This window comes from Prosopis cineraria, unplaced genomic scaffold, assembly GCF_029017545.1.
Source record: "Prosopis cineraria cultivar Desert tree isolate PC_DT_omini unplaced genomic scaffold, ASM2901754v1 PC3, whole genome shotgun sequence".
NCBI lineage: Eukaryota > Viridiplantae > Streptophyta > Magnoliopsida > Fabales > Fabaceae > Prosopis > Prosopis cineraria.
The window spans coordinates 48,009,897-48,023,745 of record NW_026555334.1 but is presented as its reverse complement, the minus strand read 5'-3'; the positions used below and the strand labels follow the sequence as shown (position 1 = coordinate 48,023,745).

The window sequence follows — 13,849 nt, the reverse complement described above, 5'->3', positions numbered from 1 at the left end:
ATGAATTTGTTTTTTAAATAAAAATTATTCACTAAATCACAACATTTATTCTTTTCTATCATCAAATTAATTTTTTAAAGTTGTAAATGATAAAATTTATTGTTGTTAGAATAAAAATAAAACTTATTTTTTTTCTTAAATGAGAACTTATTTACCAAATCATAACACTTGTTTCTTTTCATCATCAAATTAATTTTTTAGAACTGTTAATAAAAGAATTTATTATTGTTAAAATGTGAATGTAATTTTGTTTTTTTGGAATGGAAAGTTGTCAAAAGAGTATATAATATACACATGAAGTGTATTTTTGTCTTTTCACACTAAAAATAGGTACATTAATCCTGTAAAATAATATCAGAATCATCTAATCCTATAGTATAATTAATTGTTTCCAAGGATCCGATGTTCCCGCCCCGATATGTGAAGATTTCAATAGACAGAGTATCATGCATCAGCTGGTTGACACATTACGGAATCATTTTGGGAGTTGTCATACAAATTAGATGGCAAAACGAGAGAGAGAGAGAGAGAGAGAGAGAGACGGTTGTCCAAAAATCACATGATGATTCTGATCTCCTATCAAGCGTGGTCCCATAAATGGAAGAAGAAAATACTTTATCCAGAAGATTTAGCAACCAAAGCATCTACGTAAAGAAAATGGTTTCGTGGGAGGGCGTTGTGACTCCAGTTTAGCCTCAAATACATGACGAGGAAAATGTTTGTAGAACGCTTGAACGGCTCCCGCTACTCCATCTTCCTTTTTAATGGCTTCCGCAATTTCACAGGCCCGCGTTTTCACCTGCAACGAGTGCAGAGGGACTAGTTCCTTAGACCGACTTGTATGTATCTGTTTTCTTCATTTGAATTAACTGTCAGATAAACATGGACGCAACAATTTGTATATCACAGGCTCCCATCTACAACACGTACTGCTATGATTACAAAATACAGCTAGAAATATTACCTCCGGATCAAGCATGAAGCGTATAGCACTAACCAACTTGTCAAGTGAAAACTCATCGACTGGGATGGGCGCGGGGCCCACTCCTTGGGCTTGTACTCGCTCCCCCCAGAAAAGCTGGTCGCCAAAGAAGGGCACCACAGTTGTTGGACACTAAACAGTGGGGGAAAAGAGACTTTGTGATCTGCTGGTATGGTACGAGTTACAAAATTTCACGACAAACAACACATTACCGCAGCTCTAAGGCCAGCAGCAGTTGTCCCAGCACCTCCATGATGAACCTTGTAACACGCGCACCTTCCAATCAAACTTCAATTTACATATAAAACAGTTGTACGCTTACTGAGAAAAATATTGTTGCTACCACAGCAGAGCATCGTGAGAACAGCCAATCATGCGGACAGTTGTCCAAGAAGTACACAGACTTCTTCGTCTCTGCCACTGAGAAACACTAATTAATACATGCTTCACAATGGGAAGAGTGCAAAAAATTTAAAATTTGGTGGTGTACTACGCATGGTCTAAGCAGCAGCAGCAGGACTCACAATTCGTAAGACCAAGATCGCCCCAGCCTTTGTTGATGACGCCTCTTTGCCCTGTTATTTCCAGAGCCTGAACTATAATTTCTGTCATCCTCTTTGGTTCCTGTACAGGCTGTTCAAGGCTCGAAACAAAAAGATTACTTTGAAGTTTGCAAAGGACATGACATAATGATTATGCAATTGCGATCTATTTACTAGCGCAATGATCGACAAATATAGAATCATGCAAAACAAGAGTATCACCCCTCTAGAGACAACTCAACAACCTCAGTTTAATTGAAAGATAACAATGATCTCTGTTTACCATATCATATTTTTGGACCTAGGAACTAAGATTCATGTTTAAACTGCCAACTCCAGCAGTTCTGTTCCATTTAAGAGGGGGCTTGTGCCTCCGCTGTTGCATTTCTCTACTACGGTGAATGCTTATTCAGCTGATCTTTCCAGAATTGGAAGTTAATATTTTCTTAATATTTTCTCTTCTAGTGGGCCTTCCCTAATTTTTTGCTTGTTCCTGAAAATTCTCTCCCATCTTCCGGCCAAAAAAAAAAATTCCTACCTTAGTGAAGCCAGATTTCATTTCAACAGTTGGATAGTGTACCATCTCAAATCATATGGCTAACGTTGAGGAACAATTCTAGATGTTTATGTTACAATCACTTCGTTCGATTCTCAACTTAATTTTTACCATATGCAAATTTTTTAAAAAGTTATTTGGACGTACACAAAAAAGATCATGGGAGGCACCTGTAAGAAAAATGGAATAGATAACTTTAAGCCCTGTGAAGAAGGGTAGACGAAGGTTAAAAAGAATATTTTTGGAAGTTGTTACTTGAGACCTCTTAATTAACAATATTTCTAAAAGTTTAATAAATGATAGAGTACAATGATGTCATATAATCCATGTAACTGACCTCACCTAATGGGATAAGACTGCTCGTTGCTGTACACAACTAATGTGCAACATCCCTTCTTCGGTGACTCCTAATTTTTTACTTCTTCCTAAATAACCTCTCCAGTCTTAACAAATCAGGTCATTTCTTATGAACTTTTGCAAGGTTCATGATCCATTACAAGTCCCTCATCTTTAATTGATTGTACCATCATAATTTATACCAGCTAATGTGGATGATGTAAAGCAAGCGAAGGGAAAGGGGAAGGAGGAGGAGGAAGAACATGGAGAGAAATTGAGGGAGTGACTGAAACTACTCAAGCTTTATTTAATAGGCCAAAAACAACTTCAAGTCAATAACCCTAAGGCTATTTACAACACCTGGTCCTAATCTTAAGTAATCCAGATTACTCAAATATAAAAGATAAAGACAAGATATTTCCTATTCAAATAAGAGATAAATCCTAATTCAGAACTAAATTAAATCTAAAAGATAATATAGATATTGTAATTTAAATAAAAGAAAGAACCTAATTATCTTAGGATAATAATAAAATAATCATAGGGTCCTTTTGGTTATTCTACATTTAACATCTAGAAAGTACTTTTCCACATTCAAAAAGCCCAATGTTGTTTGGGTATTATAATTTTATCTAAACCAACTTTTGGAAAGCACATTGAAAATGTAGTTGAAAGTGAATTTTCTCGACTTGATGTGGGGGAGCTTTTTAAAAGCACATTTCAAAAGTCTCCTAGCTTGTGCATGATGAGAGAGGAGAGGGACAGTAAAAATTAAAAAATGACTTGTGACAAAGTAAAGAGACAATGCAAAAGCAAGGTTTTAGAATTATTTATATATAAATTTTTTATAAAGAATAATTATTAAAAATATTTCATATTTGACCATGCTACTCCTAATTTTATGCTTGTTCATTTTATATTTTATATTTTATAATTTTAGAAAAAAATTCATCTACAAGCTCTTATAGTTTTTTCAATTTTGAATTAAGTCCCTTTAATTTTTTTTAATTAAAACCTTATAGTTTAATCTATTAAATATATTAATCCTTGTAGGTTTAAATCAATACTGAATTATTAATTTTCTCAAAACAAAATTACTTTTCAAGTTATAAAGACCTAATACAAAATAAAGTGTAGAGAACTAATTTAAAATTGAAACAAGCTATAAAGACATGCAGATATGTTTTTCCTATAATTTAAATATTTCAAATTTTATATTATATATACATTTTTATTACTTCTAAATGTACTTTTCATTATATACTATCCAAACAACTTTCAATTTATCAAAGTAATTTTGATAAAATGTATCCAAAGTCCAAATAAAAATTTCATTACAATAATTGACTTTTACTAAACTGAATTTTATCAAATAAACTTTTAACAAATAAACTTTTGGCCAACAAAAAACCAAACAGGCATATAACTATGTTCCCAATGGTGGAATTAGAAGTTTATGTTATAGGCTTACAGCCACTTCTGAGGAGTTATTTTATTTTGTTTTATTTTATTTCACCATAGAAAATTTTCCTAACACTATCGTTTTACTAGATAATGCTGCTACTCTACTGCCACATGATTTAGTTTCTAAACATGGAGCCAACCCCTCCGCAACTGTGTTGATTACATAATCTTTATTATTGTACACGAGTATGTGATAGATGTAACCAAGAAGAATAGGTAAAGTGGGACGATGGCTATGTTACTGATCAACATGATAACATTAAATTTAGAGTGGATTCTTTGACTTCATTGGAGCAGTCAGAGAATAGAAACATGTGAATAGAAAAACTCACAAGGCTACCAAATCCAACATAAATAGGTTTATTGCCAGCTTCAAGCCACTCCATGAGTGATACCGGAGGTTCATAATTTGAAGCAAGGTTAAGGAAACAAAATCCAACAACATCAATTTTAGGGCCCCAATCTGCAGAACAAGAAGTTCATGACTCATGAGTGATGCTAGAACAACATGCTCCCAAGATAGCCCCTGACAAGGGTACTACTGATGAATGATGAGACCAAAAGTATCAACCACTCGAAATTAAAAACATATATATACTTGAAACAGAGTTGTAAATGCATACTTCACCTTTTGGTTTTGGGACCAGCTGAGGACTCCACATGTAGCCGTAGGGCAAATCCTGAGTGTTACTATAAGATCCACTAAGATAAGTAACAGGCCTTAGCTTCAGCTTCTTCCTAAATTCATTTATGATATCTCGTATCCCAAGCCAGATTAAAGAATCAACTATTTGATATGACAGCTGAAAGAGATGAAAATAAAATCAAATTAGGCATGCCATTAAAATTGATCAACTGTGCTTTCCACCAATATATATATATATATTGACTGCGCTAAGTTAGAATATTAGACATGCCAAAGGACTCACTCTGTATCCAATTTGTATCTTGACACGGGAAAGAGGATGAGGGAACTCACTTGTAGGCCTGCAATTATAGTCAAAAAAGAAATATATAAAAGCATCGCTGACTTTGAAGTTGCCGACGTGTTTCATATTCTAATGAAAAAATCAATAAAAAGATAGTAGACAAATTTATCATACACATTGAAAAACTATCGAAAGTCAAAGAATGGAGAATGGTACACATGTAGTATGAAACCATTGTAGGAAAACAGGTTACTAAATGCCCGATTGCCTATCTCACCAAACAAGACTTACGTCCATGGCATAGTGAAAAATATGTGAAGCGGGACTCCTAGTGCCTCAGCAACGTGAACATGCCCTGTAGAAGTTTATGGACATGTTAAAAGTCTGTGTAAAACTGCCATTATAAGCAATATCAGATTTTTGGAGTGTACTCTTCTCTCTCTCACTTCCATTAATGTACTTCTTTCCTTGCGAGAGTCAAAATATATGTCCCAAAAAACTAGGGCATTAAACCATCAATGTGTGTATTGATGAGGCAAGTATTTCCGTAGATCTCTCTTGGTCTCCCTCTATGACCGGTTATTGGATCACACAAACAGTACCCTTAAACTTATATTTTTTTCTCCTCTACAGTAGTATAGTCATGACATAAAGTTTTCCAATGAACAAGTTTGACTTAGAATTGCAGCAGCCAAGAGACACTTGCCACCTCTCTCTTAAGCTTGTCCACTCTCTAATATGTCTAAAATTTCAAACTTCAAAATAATAATTTGGAAATCTGAAACCTGCTAAAGACGAAGACAGGTTGCCTGACAACTGATAAGGCCTTCACCCATATCACCAGCTGCTGGATCACCGCTTCAGAACAAAGGAGCTTCCAACAAATCCCCCCCCCCTCAATCCTTAATCCTAAGGTACAAGGGCCAATCAAGTTGAAATTAACAAGTACACCTTCAATTTTAGAACAAAGTTTAACTAATTTGCTTCAATTTTGACCCTTTGGCATATAATAAATGACCAATGATTCTTTAAAGTTGACCATTTTAAAATGGATGCGTGATTCGTTACAGGGAGGGCATTTAGGAATTCATACCACTTGTCAACGTTTGAAGGATATGTTTTGGCAGAAGAATATAATTAATGATGTTACAAATTTATGATTGTGATTGATGTGAAACTGAAACAGTAGCTCAACCAGGATGCTTCAACCTTTATCTTCTCCTCAAGCTGTGTGGAAGCGCACCAGCATGGATTTTTTATTGATGGCACACCTAAATTCAGGGGCAAGGGTCTCGATTCTGGTGGTAGTTGACAAATTTAGGATGCCCATTTTCTTCCATTAACCTATCCTTATTGAACTTATACAGCAGCACAATTGTATCTAGATAATACGTACAAGTTGGATTGGGCTACTACTGAAATAACTAGTAACTGGGATCCCCTATTCCTCAGCCATTTCTGAAAATAATTTCTAAAATTATTAGGGGTGCAGCAGAGATTAACTTCTGCATATCACCTACGAATAGATGTGCAAGTCGAAGTTCTCCATAGGTGTTTGGAGAATTATTTGAGGTGCATGACTCGGGAAAACCTAAAAAGTAGCATAGATCTCAATAGGTGCTTTCATAGGTTGAATGGTGGTATTACACCACTATTCATACCGCAGCCAAAGCTACTCCCCGTAAGATCTTGCATGGCCAGAAGCCTCCAGTTCATGTTCCTTATTTAGCAGGTGCAACATCAACTGAGGCAGTACGCAAGACAGTCAAGGCTGGAGAAGAGGTGCTGAAGCATCATTTACAGAGGGCAGGGAACAGAATGAAGCAGCAGGCAGATAAATGAAAGATTAGAAAGAAATATAAGGTGGGAGAGTGGGAATTTTTTAAGATAACAAGCATCAAGAGTTTAGAGAGGATTTATAGATTAAAGAAAATAGATACTTGTAAGTGTATAAGTGTTTTTGTGTGATTACAGTAAAAAGACTCTGCTGTCAATTTTTATTTTAGTTATATTGTATTGCAAGGTATTATAATAATGACCAGTTCAAACCAAAAGCCAACGTTAAATAGTGAAGTCTTAAGTATCTAACCATATGAAGGAGGATTGGCAATTATTGCATCTGCTCTAAAGGGAATCTTAGAATCAGGGTCAGGATCCTTGCATGCAGGAAGCAGAGAGAAAACGATATCCTTCATTTGTTTTCTTTGAATGGGTATTTCTGAAGGTCCTGATGGCAAGAAGCCTTTATGCTTGACCATATCTGCAGAGAACATTTCAAAGTGTAAGTGTAAAATCCTATCTATTCGTCCCTCTATCTCTCTAATACACACACATTCACATTTAAAATTTGTCCCTGATAATATAAAAATGAAGCACCTAAATCACATATAAAGCTCAGTTGGAAAGTTTTGAATGATTCATTTTCACAAGGCAACCGTAGTTTCTTGAATTGCCGTTGGCTCACCCATTCACCTTCTGTTGAAAAAGATTAAAATATTTGAACAGCTCTTGATTTAATATTGACTCAGTTTGAGCTTTAAGTGGTATATTCTTCATCTTTGTTTTTTCAAGACAAAATTTAATAAGTGACACTACTTGTTAAAGGGGGGGAGGATGTGCTATTCCTGCAAGCTACAATTCCAGTTGGACTAACATGCAAACGCCAAAGAAGATCAATTTAGTTCAAGCTGTCAGCAGGTGGTGTTTCACATCAAGTGTAGAATCATTAAAACGAACAATCTAACAAAACTGTATCTAAATAAGAGATTAAACACTTACAGCCAGCAAGAATTTTAGGATCTCCACCTAAAGGGAAAAACTCCAAGCCAGCATTCAAGACAAAATCTTTGAAATTTTTATGTGTGGCTAGCCTAACCCTGTGGCCATATTCCTGCAAACCAAACTTTGGCAGTGATCAATTTATATTGCATAAAACTTAAATTGACCTAGAAAGCTGTCGAGGCATCAATGACTAGAGAACAACAATAATAGGAACATAAGAGCAGCTGACAGTTTCATAAATAGCGAGAAGAAATGATTGGATGTCCAGGACCAGCTATAATAATGTCTTAAGGATAAGCAAGAGCGATAGCTTTATGTTTAAGTCAATCATTTGTAAATATGATTTCATCCCATACAAGTGTTTATTAAAGCCTTAAATTCCTTGAAAAGTTTCCTGTCCCTTGCAGGCTAAAAAACAACAGGATTTTCAGATTAAATTACTTAAGAAAGAAAGAACATAGACGTTCAGATGTTGTGAGAGTTGGAAGTGGTGAGGGGAGCACATGAGAAAATCATCTAAAGCAAATTAGCACCTGAATTAAAAGCTAGTCCAAATAAAACATTCACTTAAGGAACAATGAGAACACATCTATCTATTTTACATGAGAGATTTCAACAAAGACTTTACAAAAAAAAATAGGTTTTATTGAATGCATTTTCAACGTCAAATTTCTGTGTTCAAGATGTGACATAGATGCAAAGCACCCACATGTCATCCAAGGATTCACATTACAGGAACTTCTTATGCCGTAGATCTAATATAAAACCAGACATAACTTGTCACAAGCCAGATTAACATAGGAAGACTAAGATTAAATGGGCCTAACAATAGAACATCTTATATTTGTTTTGATCAGGGAAGTTTAATATCCAGGTTTAGTCCATGAATTTATCAAGACAGATAATAAGTCTCCAGAGTGTCTCATTTATAACAGTAGTTCCTGTCATGCAACTTTGCTTCCATCAGAACCCCAATTGTACGTCTTTCCTCAAGCATGGCAGAAAAGCAATTATATGTAGCACATGTAATTTACTGCAATGATTTTCTCTTGAAAACTACAATTCAAAAAATAGTGATGCAAAAAAAAAAAAAAAAAACCTGTAAACGCTTCCCAATGGCAACAAATGGCTGAACATCTCCCCGTGTGCCAACAATAAGCATTACAATCTGAAGTGGTGGAATATTTTGAACGTCTGTTGCCTCACCAGATTCTTCATTATACATAACAGTAGTTCCGAAGTCAATGCACTGTGGCTTAATGTCTGCTGGAACTTGAACTGCAACAGTACCATCATCCTTAACCATAGCAACTTGTTTTAGCCACTTCACCTGCAATGTTGTAACAAGTTCTTGAGGATGCAAAAGATAAAGCAAACAGAGAACTTAAGTGCGTTACAGAGATGATTCATTATCAAATTTAGCAGATCCAACGCATTTGAAACAAATCCCATCAAGTGCAGTAAGTTATATTGCTATAACAAAGCAATAGATGAATTGCAATGTAACCCATGAAATTACAAATATATTTCTGAGATAAATCAATTATTCAAAGCCAATGTCTAAATCTGGTGAAAATTAACTACTACAAATTTTAATACAGCAAGTTCAGTCCAATATCACATATCATGATATCATCCCTTGATTTTATTATGTAGAAAGGAAGAAAAAGGAGCTCAAAGACAGTAACGTGGCAAACCTTTTTCCTCTCGGAACTTTCTCATCAAAGAATCTAGCGGCCATTGCACAAAATCTATCATTTTGTTTGATTTTTCCAGCACTACTACATGGACTATGACCCACTTCTCGTTGTTCAGGCATAATTATTTCCCATGGCATATTAGTTGTTGAGTTCCTGTCTATATGAAACATCAATCTTACATACTGAAGTCTTTTTTATTTCAAAGGAAAATGATATGTTAAGAAAGAAGGTATACAGATGAACACAGATCAGAAATGAGATATCCTCTGCAATTAAGACAAAAAGGAAACAGAAAGAGCACACAGAAAACTAAACAAGCTTGTTGGTAAAAAAGAGTCCTCCAATCCCTGTGAATATCTATCAAGGAGGTCTCCCTGTAGGAGTCATAGGTCTGGCACCAAAGAAAAGGCATAAAAATGAGGTCACTCTGACGTAGCCCTAGGAGCATGGGAAAATTATAAAAGTATGAGCTCTCCGATCCAACTGACACCAAGGAACTGCATACATTGCAGAACATTACCTCCTTATTCTTCTAAGATCTCAATAGTAGTAGTAGTAGTAATATGTCATCCTCAGCAGCAGCAGCAGCAGCAGCATGCTTACTGAGAAGACCAAAAAAATTGTAACAATCATAGGTGGTTGCCAACGTAAAACTAAATGGACAGCTGCTTCAGATCTAAAAAGACGCACGACACACATATCAGGAGAAAAAGCGTTGTGTGGTGTACAAACTTATAGCGTATCACTAGAAATAGTACAATTGCCTGCTTCTATTGTTATGCACGTGAAACACAAGACCTTGAAGGGACCTTTGAACATACGAAAGAACTTCAATACTGATGATATTTGATCAAACATATACTGCGTAACGCATTGGGATAGAGATTACAGTAATAGAATCAAGGGTCAACAGCCAGAAATACAGAGTGGAGGACAAAATGAAGAAGCCAAGCAAGTGGGAAAGCGATGGCAACAAATAAAGTATCTGCGGTTAGCGAGAGCGGGAGAGGGAATATTATACATAAAAATTTTAATCCGAACAGAGGTTTTTTTCAAAAAAAATAAAAAAAACAACAACAACAACAAACAAAAAAACAAACAAAAGTTGGATTGGGGATTATGTAACCCTGGTCAGGCCATAAATAGTATGTATAACCCTGAGACTCAGGAATTGAGCTTCCGAATAGAAAAGCATCAATATTCCTTTGGAAGAGGTAGAGAGTCAAGTCCTATAGCAGGAACATTACAATTACGACATAGAATGGCTGGGAGAGTGGGGGCCGGAAGTATTAAAACTTTTTTTTTTTTCAAAAAATAAAAAGATACCAGAAGTAGAGGCATTAACGCTCTTGGCGATGCTCTCAGCGTCCAAAGATACTGAAATGTCACTGGATGAATCGGAAGAGGGAGGTAGGGGAGAATTCGCCATCGACTGAACAGAGAAAGACTAATTCCCATGAAGACGAAAAGATGAATGACGCGCGTACGGTGACGGAGGTGGGTAAGGTATATATGCTTTTTCATTGCTGCTTCTTTCCTTTCCGAAGAAGATAAAGAAGATGAAAGAAAAGCGTGAGAGAGAATGCGGTTTTCGAGGATTCACGTGGATGCGGAGGAATGACCAATTCTTCCAAGAAGTCTCTTGCTTCTTCATCAATTCAGGACCAAGTTTCCGTTAACTCTCCAGTCGGTGGTGGATCTTTTGTTCTTTACCGCTTAAAATAAAGTCATGTTTATACTCTTACCAGGCGACCTTTTTTACCTTTGACCAAAAATATCATTTAGGCTTTTTTTTAATGCTTGAATTTTAAAAAAGGTGATATTTTTAAGGTTAAGGAACAAAACATGTCCTGAAAATTTTTTTTATAAAAAGCACCTGATATTTTAATTTTTTTTTGAAATAATATTATCTCAGATTTTTTAAAGAGTTTGGCCCTCAAAATCAAATTAATAGCATGCAATATAACATCCTAAATTCACAATTATGGAATTAATTGCTAATAAAGGATAAATTAGTGTGTGATTAGGATTTTAATTAATAAATTAATATTTTAACTTGTTGGGATGTTAAATGAATAAGACTGGATGAAAGAATAGTATTGCAGAGAGAAGCATGCGAGCGTGTTGAAAGTTTCCCTTATTGTGCTACACGTTGCAACATGTGATGCCTGCAACATGGCTCATGGCACAAAAAAGTGATAAGTAGTTACATGTTTAGCTCGTGAAATTAGAAAGAAGAGAAGAAGAGAGACGTGAAGGACAAGAGGAGAAGCCAACGTTCTGCTAAGGCATTACTTTGTAGAAACTTGGGTGATGTTTCCAACTAGTCGCTTGTCTAGTAAGTTTCATACAGCCTTAAACTTTAATTATACCCTAATTTCTCTTTGTCTAACTAATGGAAAAATTGAATGAAAAGTTTTAAGGAGTTTATTTCTCACCTTTTAGTAACAAAAAAAATCTTGAGAATCGAATTAAGGTTTTATAACTAGTCTGAAAGTTAGTGATTAAGCTTTGAGTTTTTAAGCTTAAATTAGCCCTAAATGGATAGTTAAAAAGGGGTGAAGATTTGTGTGGAGTGTATTAGAACTTGTTGAAATGATAAATGAGTTAAATGGGGTAATTGAGACCTAGATTGGTCAAGAGAAAGGAAATGAATGGTTAATTATGATTAATAGTTATGATTAATACTTATGGGAATTGGTAAATTAACTAATAGTGTTAATTTGTATAGATTAGTACCACGTGTGTGTGCGCTCTGAGGTAAAGGAAGTGTGTGGTGATGTTAAGTGATTAGAGGAAATCTGTAGGTAATCTTTTTAAATATAAAAATGTTGAGGTAACCGAATAACTTACTCTAGTTGATTATATAGCTTAACTATTTATGAGTAATTATTTTACCACTTGAATTTGTTTTAAAGTTGTGCATGAAAATGGTTTGAAGAAGAGGAATTTAGAAAAACACGCGATTAAGTGTGTGTATGGATCAAAATACAAACATGTGGTTTGTATGTAAGTATGATCATAATAGGGGGTGAGAGTTCACCGTAGAAAGAAGTAATAGAAGTCTATATGACATTTACTCTTCTTAGTACTCGACAAAGTACAGTGCTGGATAATTCCTCTCCATAGTACCTAAATAGGTGCTGTGTTAGAGAATTCTCTCCACTAGCCCTTGTGGGTACGGTATTAGAGATTTGAGCTCCTTAGTATCAGTACGATATGATGTTGGAATAATGATGCCCCAATTATGTGTGATTGGGGGAAACTACAGTCCAAGAGTGAGACAGAACATATTTAACCCAGTAATTTTACCACTAAAGGTATGCTTCGGTCATTGAGTGTGTATTAGCCTGGTAAAATCTATGGTTTCAGTCAGGGTGATATAAAAAATTGGATGGTAGGTAATTATGATAGTGTAAATTATTTGATGTGGGAATAATTTTATGAAATTGGAAACACACACACACACATCTATATGTTTATATAAGCTTTACTTATTTATAGTTATACATGTTAATTAATAGTTGAGAGTTATTTTGTTATTGAAATGTTTATCTCACCTATGGTTACATTTTTACAAGTTTTGATAGTAAGCAGGGTAAAGGAAAAGATTCAAGCTCGGTATAGGGATGCTACTATTGTGCTATCCAAAAATATGTGTAATAAATTTGCCTTTCTATGAATTTGTAAAGGATTTAAGTTGCCTTATGATGTATTAGCATATTTTGATGTGATGTGTGGTGATTTTATGTATCTTAGCCCAATGGGTATGATATGTGGTGAAATATGTGATAATGGGCTAAGATAGGATTACAATTATATTATGAATGTGTGAGTATAAAAGTGGTGAAAGTATGGAGAATTTTAGCCAAGAATATTGGTAAATGAGAATTTGTAAAAATGAGCCCTGTTATGTGTAAAAGGGCGATTTGATGGCTAAATGTGAATGTATGTGTAATTATGATAATATTAATATTCAATCAGATGTAATTGGTTATTTTGAACTCTGTTCAAGACCTAGATGGTCTAATGAAACAAAGTGGAGTTTGAACACTTTGAGTGCTTGGTTTTTGAAAAAATAGACTTTTTACACTCGGGTGTCTATATAGAGATCGAACTATTAGATCATATCTAACTTATTTCATTAAAATGCTTATCTTATAAGTTTCATGTGGATGTTTGAATCATTCCATTTGGATTATGTATGCAAAAATGACACACGCTAGAAGTTCACATCTATGAACTGTTATAACAATAAAAAATATGTCATATGCGCCACGATGCATGGTGACATACCACAACATATAACACAGCAAGGGAGCTCGTGGCTTTGTATTACATGTTGTGGTACATGTGGCATGTGCCACGACATATTGTCTTATTCCTAAACATTCATTGTTTTGCTTTGTTTCTTATAAAGTCTAGTATGAAGCAAATAAGCTCTTGTTACACAATAAAATGATATCTTTAAATAGCTCTAAAGAATTTTAGAAGGTCTTGGAATCCTAAATTTTTAAAAGATATTTATTTTCCTTATTTGGAGTATTTATCAACTTTGC

The 13,849-nt window shown here is 34.9% G+C and overlaps 1 protein-coding gene across 5 annotated transcripts; it reads right to left on the bottom strand.

The window, feature by feature from the left end:
• Window positions 1-268: 268 nt before the first annotated feature.
• Window positions 269-10,977, bottom strand: LOC129305225 (sterol 3-beta-glucosyltransferase UGT80A2-like). 5 transcript variants are annotated; one of them, XM_054945215.1, is made up of 14 exons: window positions 10,617-10,977; window positions 9,288-9,447; window positions 8,690-8,920; window positions 7,588-7,711; window positions 6,899-7,069; window positions 5,101-5,164; window positions 4,810-4,867; window positions 4,509-4,683; window positions 4,213-4,343; window positions 1,507-1,615; window positions 1,326-1,402; window positions 1,195-1,242; window positions 965-1,114; window positions 269-799 (listed from the first exon to the last, which is right to left on the bottom strand). In XM_054945215.1, exons 3-14 carry the CDS (start codon window positions 8,894-8,896, stop codon window positions 629-631), a joined length of 1,485 nt encoding a protein of 494 aa, XP_054801190.1. In that variant the 5' UTR covers window positions 8,897-8,920; window positions 9,288-9,447; window positions 10,617-10,977; the 3' UTR covers window positions 269-628. The 5 variants fall into 5 exon arrangements, with proteins under 5 accessions (XP_054801190.1, XP_054801191.1, XP_054801187.1 ...); XM_054945216.1 differs by lacking the exon at window positions 10,617-10,977 and adding an exon at window positions 9,811-10,572; XM_054945212.1 differs by lacking the exon at window positions 9,288-9,447.
• Between the last annotated feature and the right edge of the window lie 2,872 nt (window positions 10,978-13,849).

What these genes read in the sequence shown, in the direction of transcription:
- LOC129305225 (XM_054945212.1), bottom strand. Translation starts at nt 10,814, where the DNA reads ATGAAAAAGCATATATACCTTACCCACCTCCGTCACCGTACGCGCGTC. An exon ending in ATGTTGGATTTGGTAGCCTT is followed by an intron (nt 1,616 to 4,212) that starts GTGAGTTTTTCT and finishes AGCCTTGAACAG; the next exon opens with CCTGTACAGGAACCAAAGAG. An exon ending in TCTCACGATGCTCTGCTGTG is followed by an intron (nt 1,243 to 1,325) that starts GTAGCAACAATA and finishes GCGTGTTACAAG; the next exon opens with GTTCATCATGGAGGTGCTGG.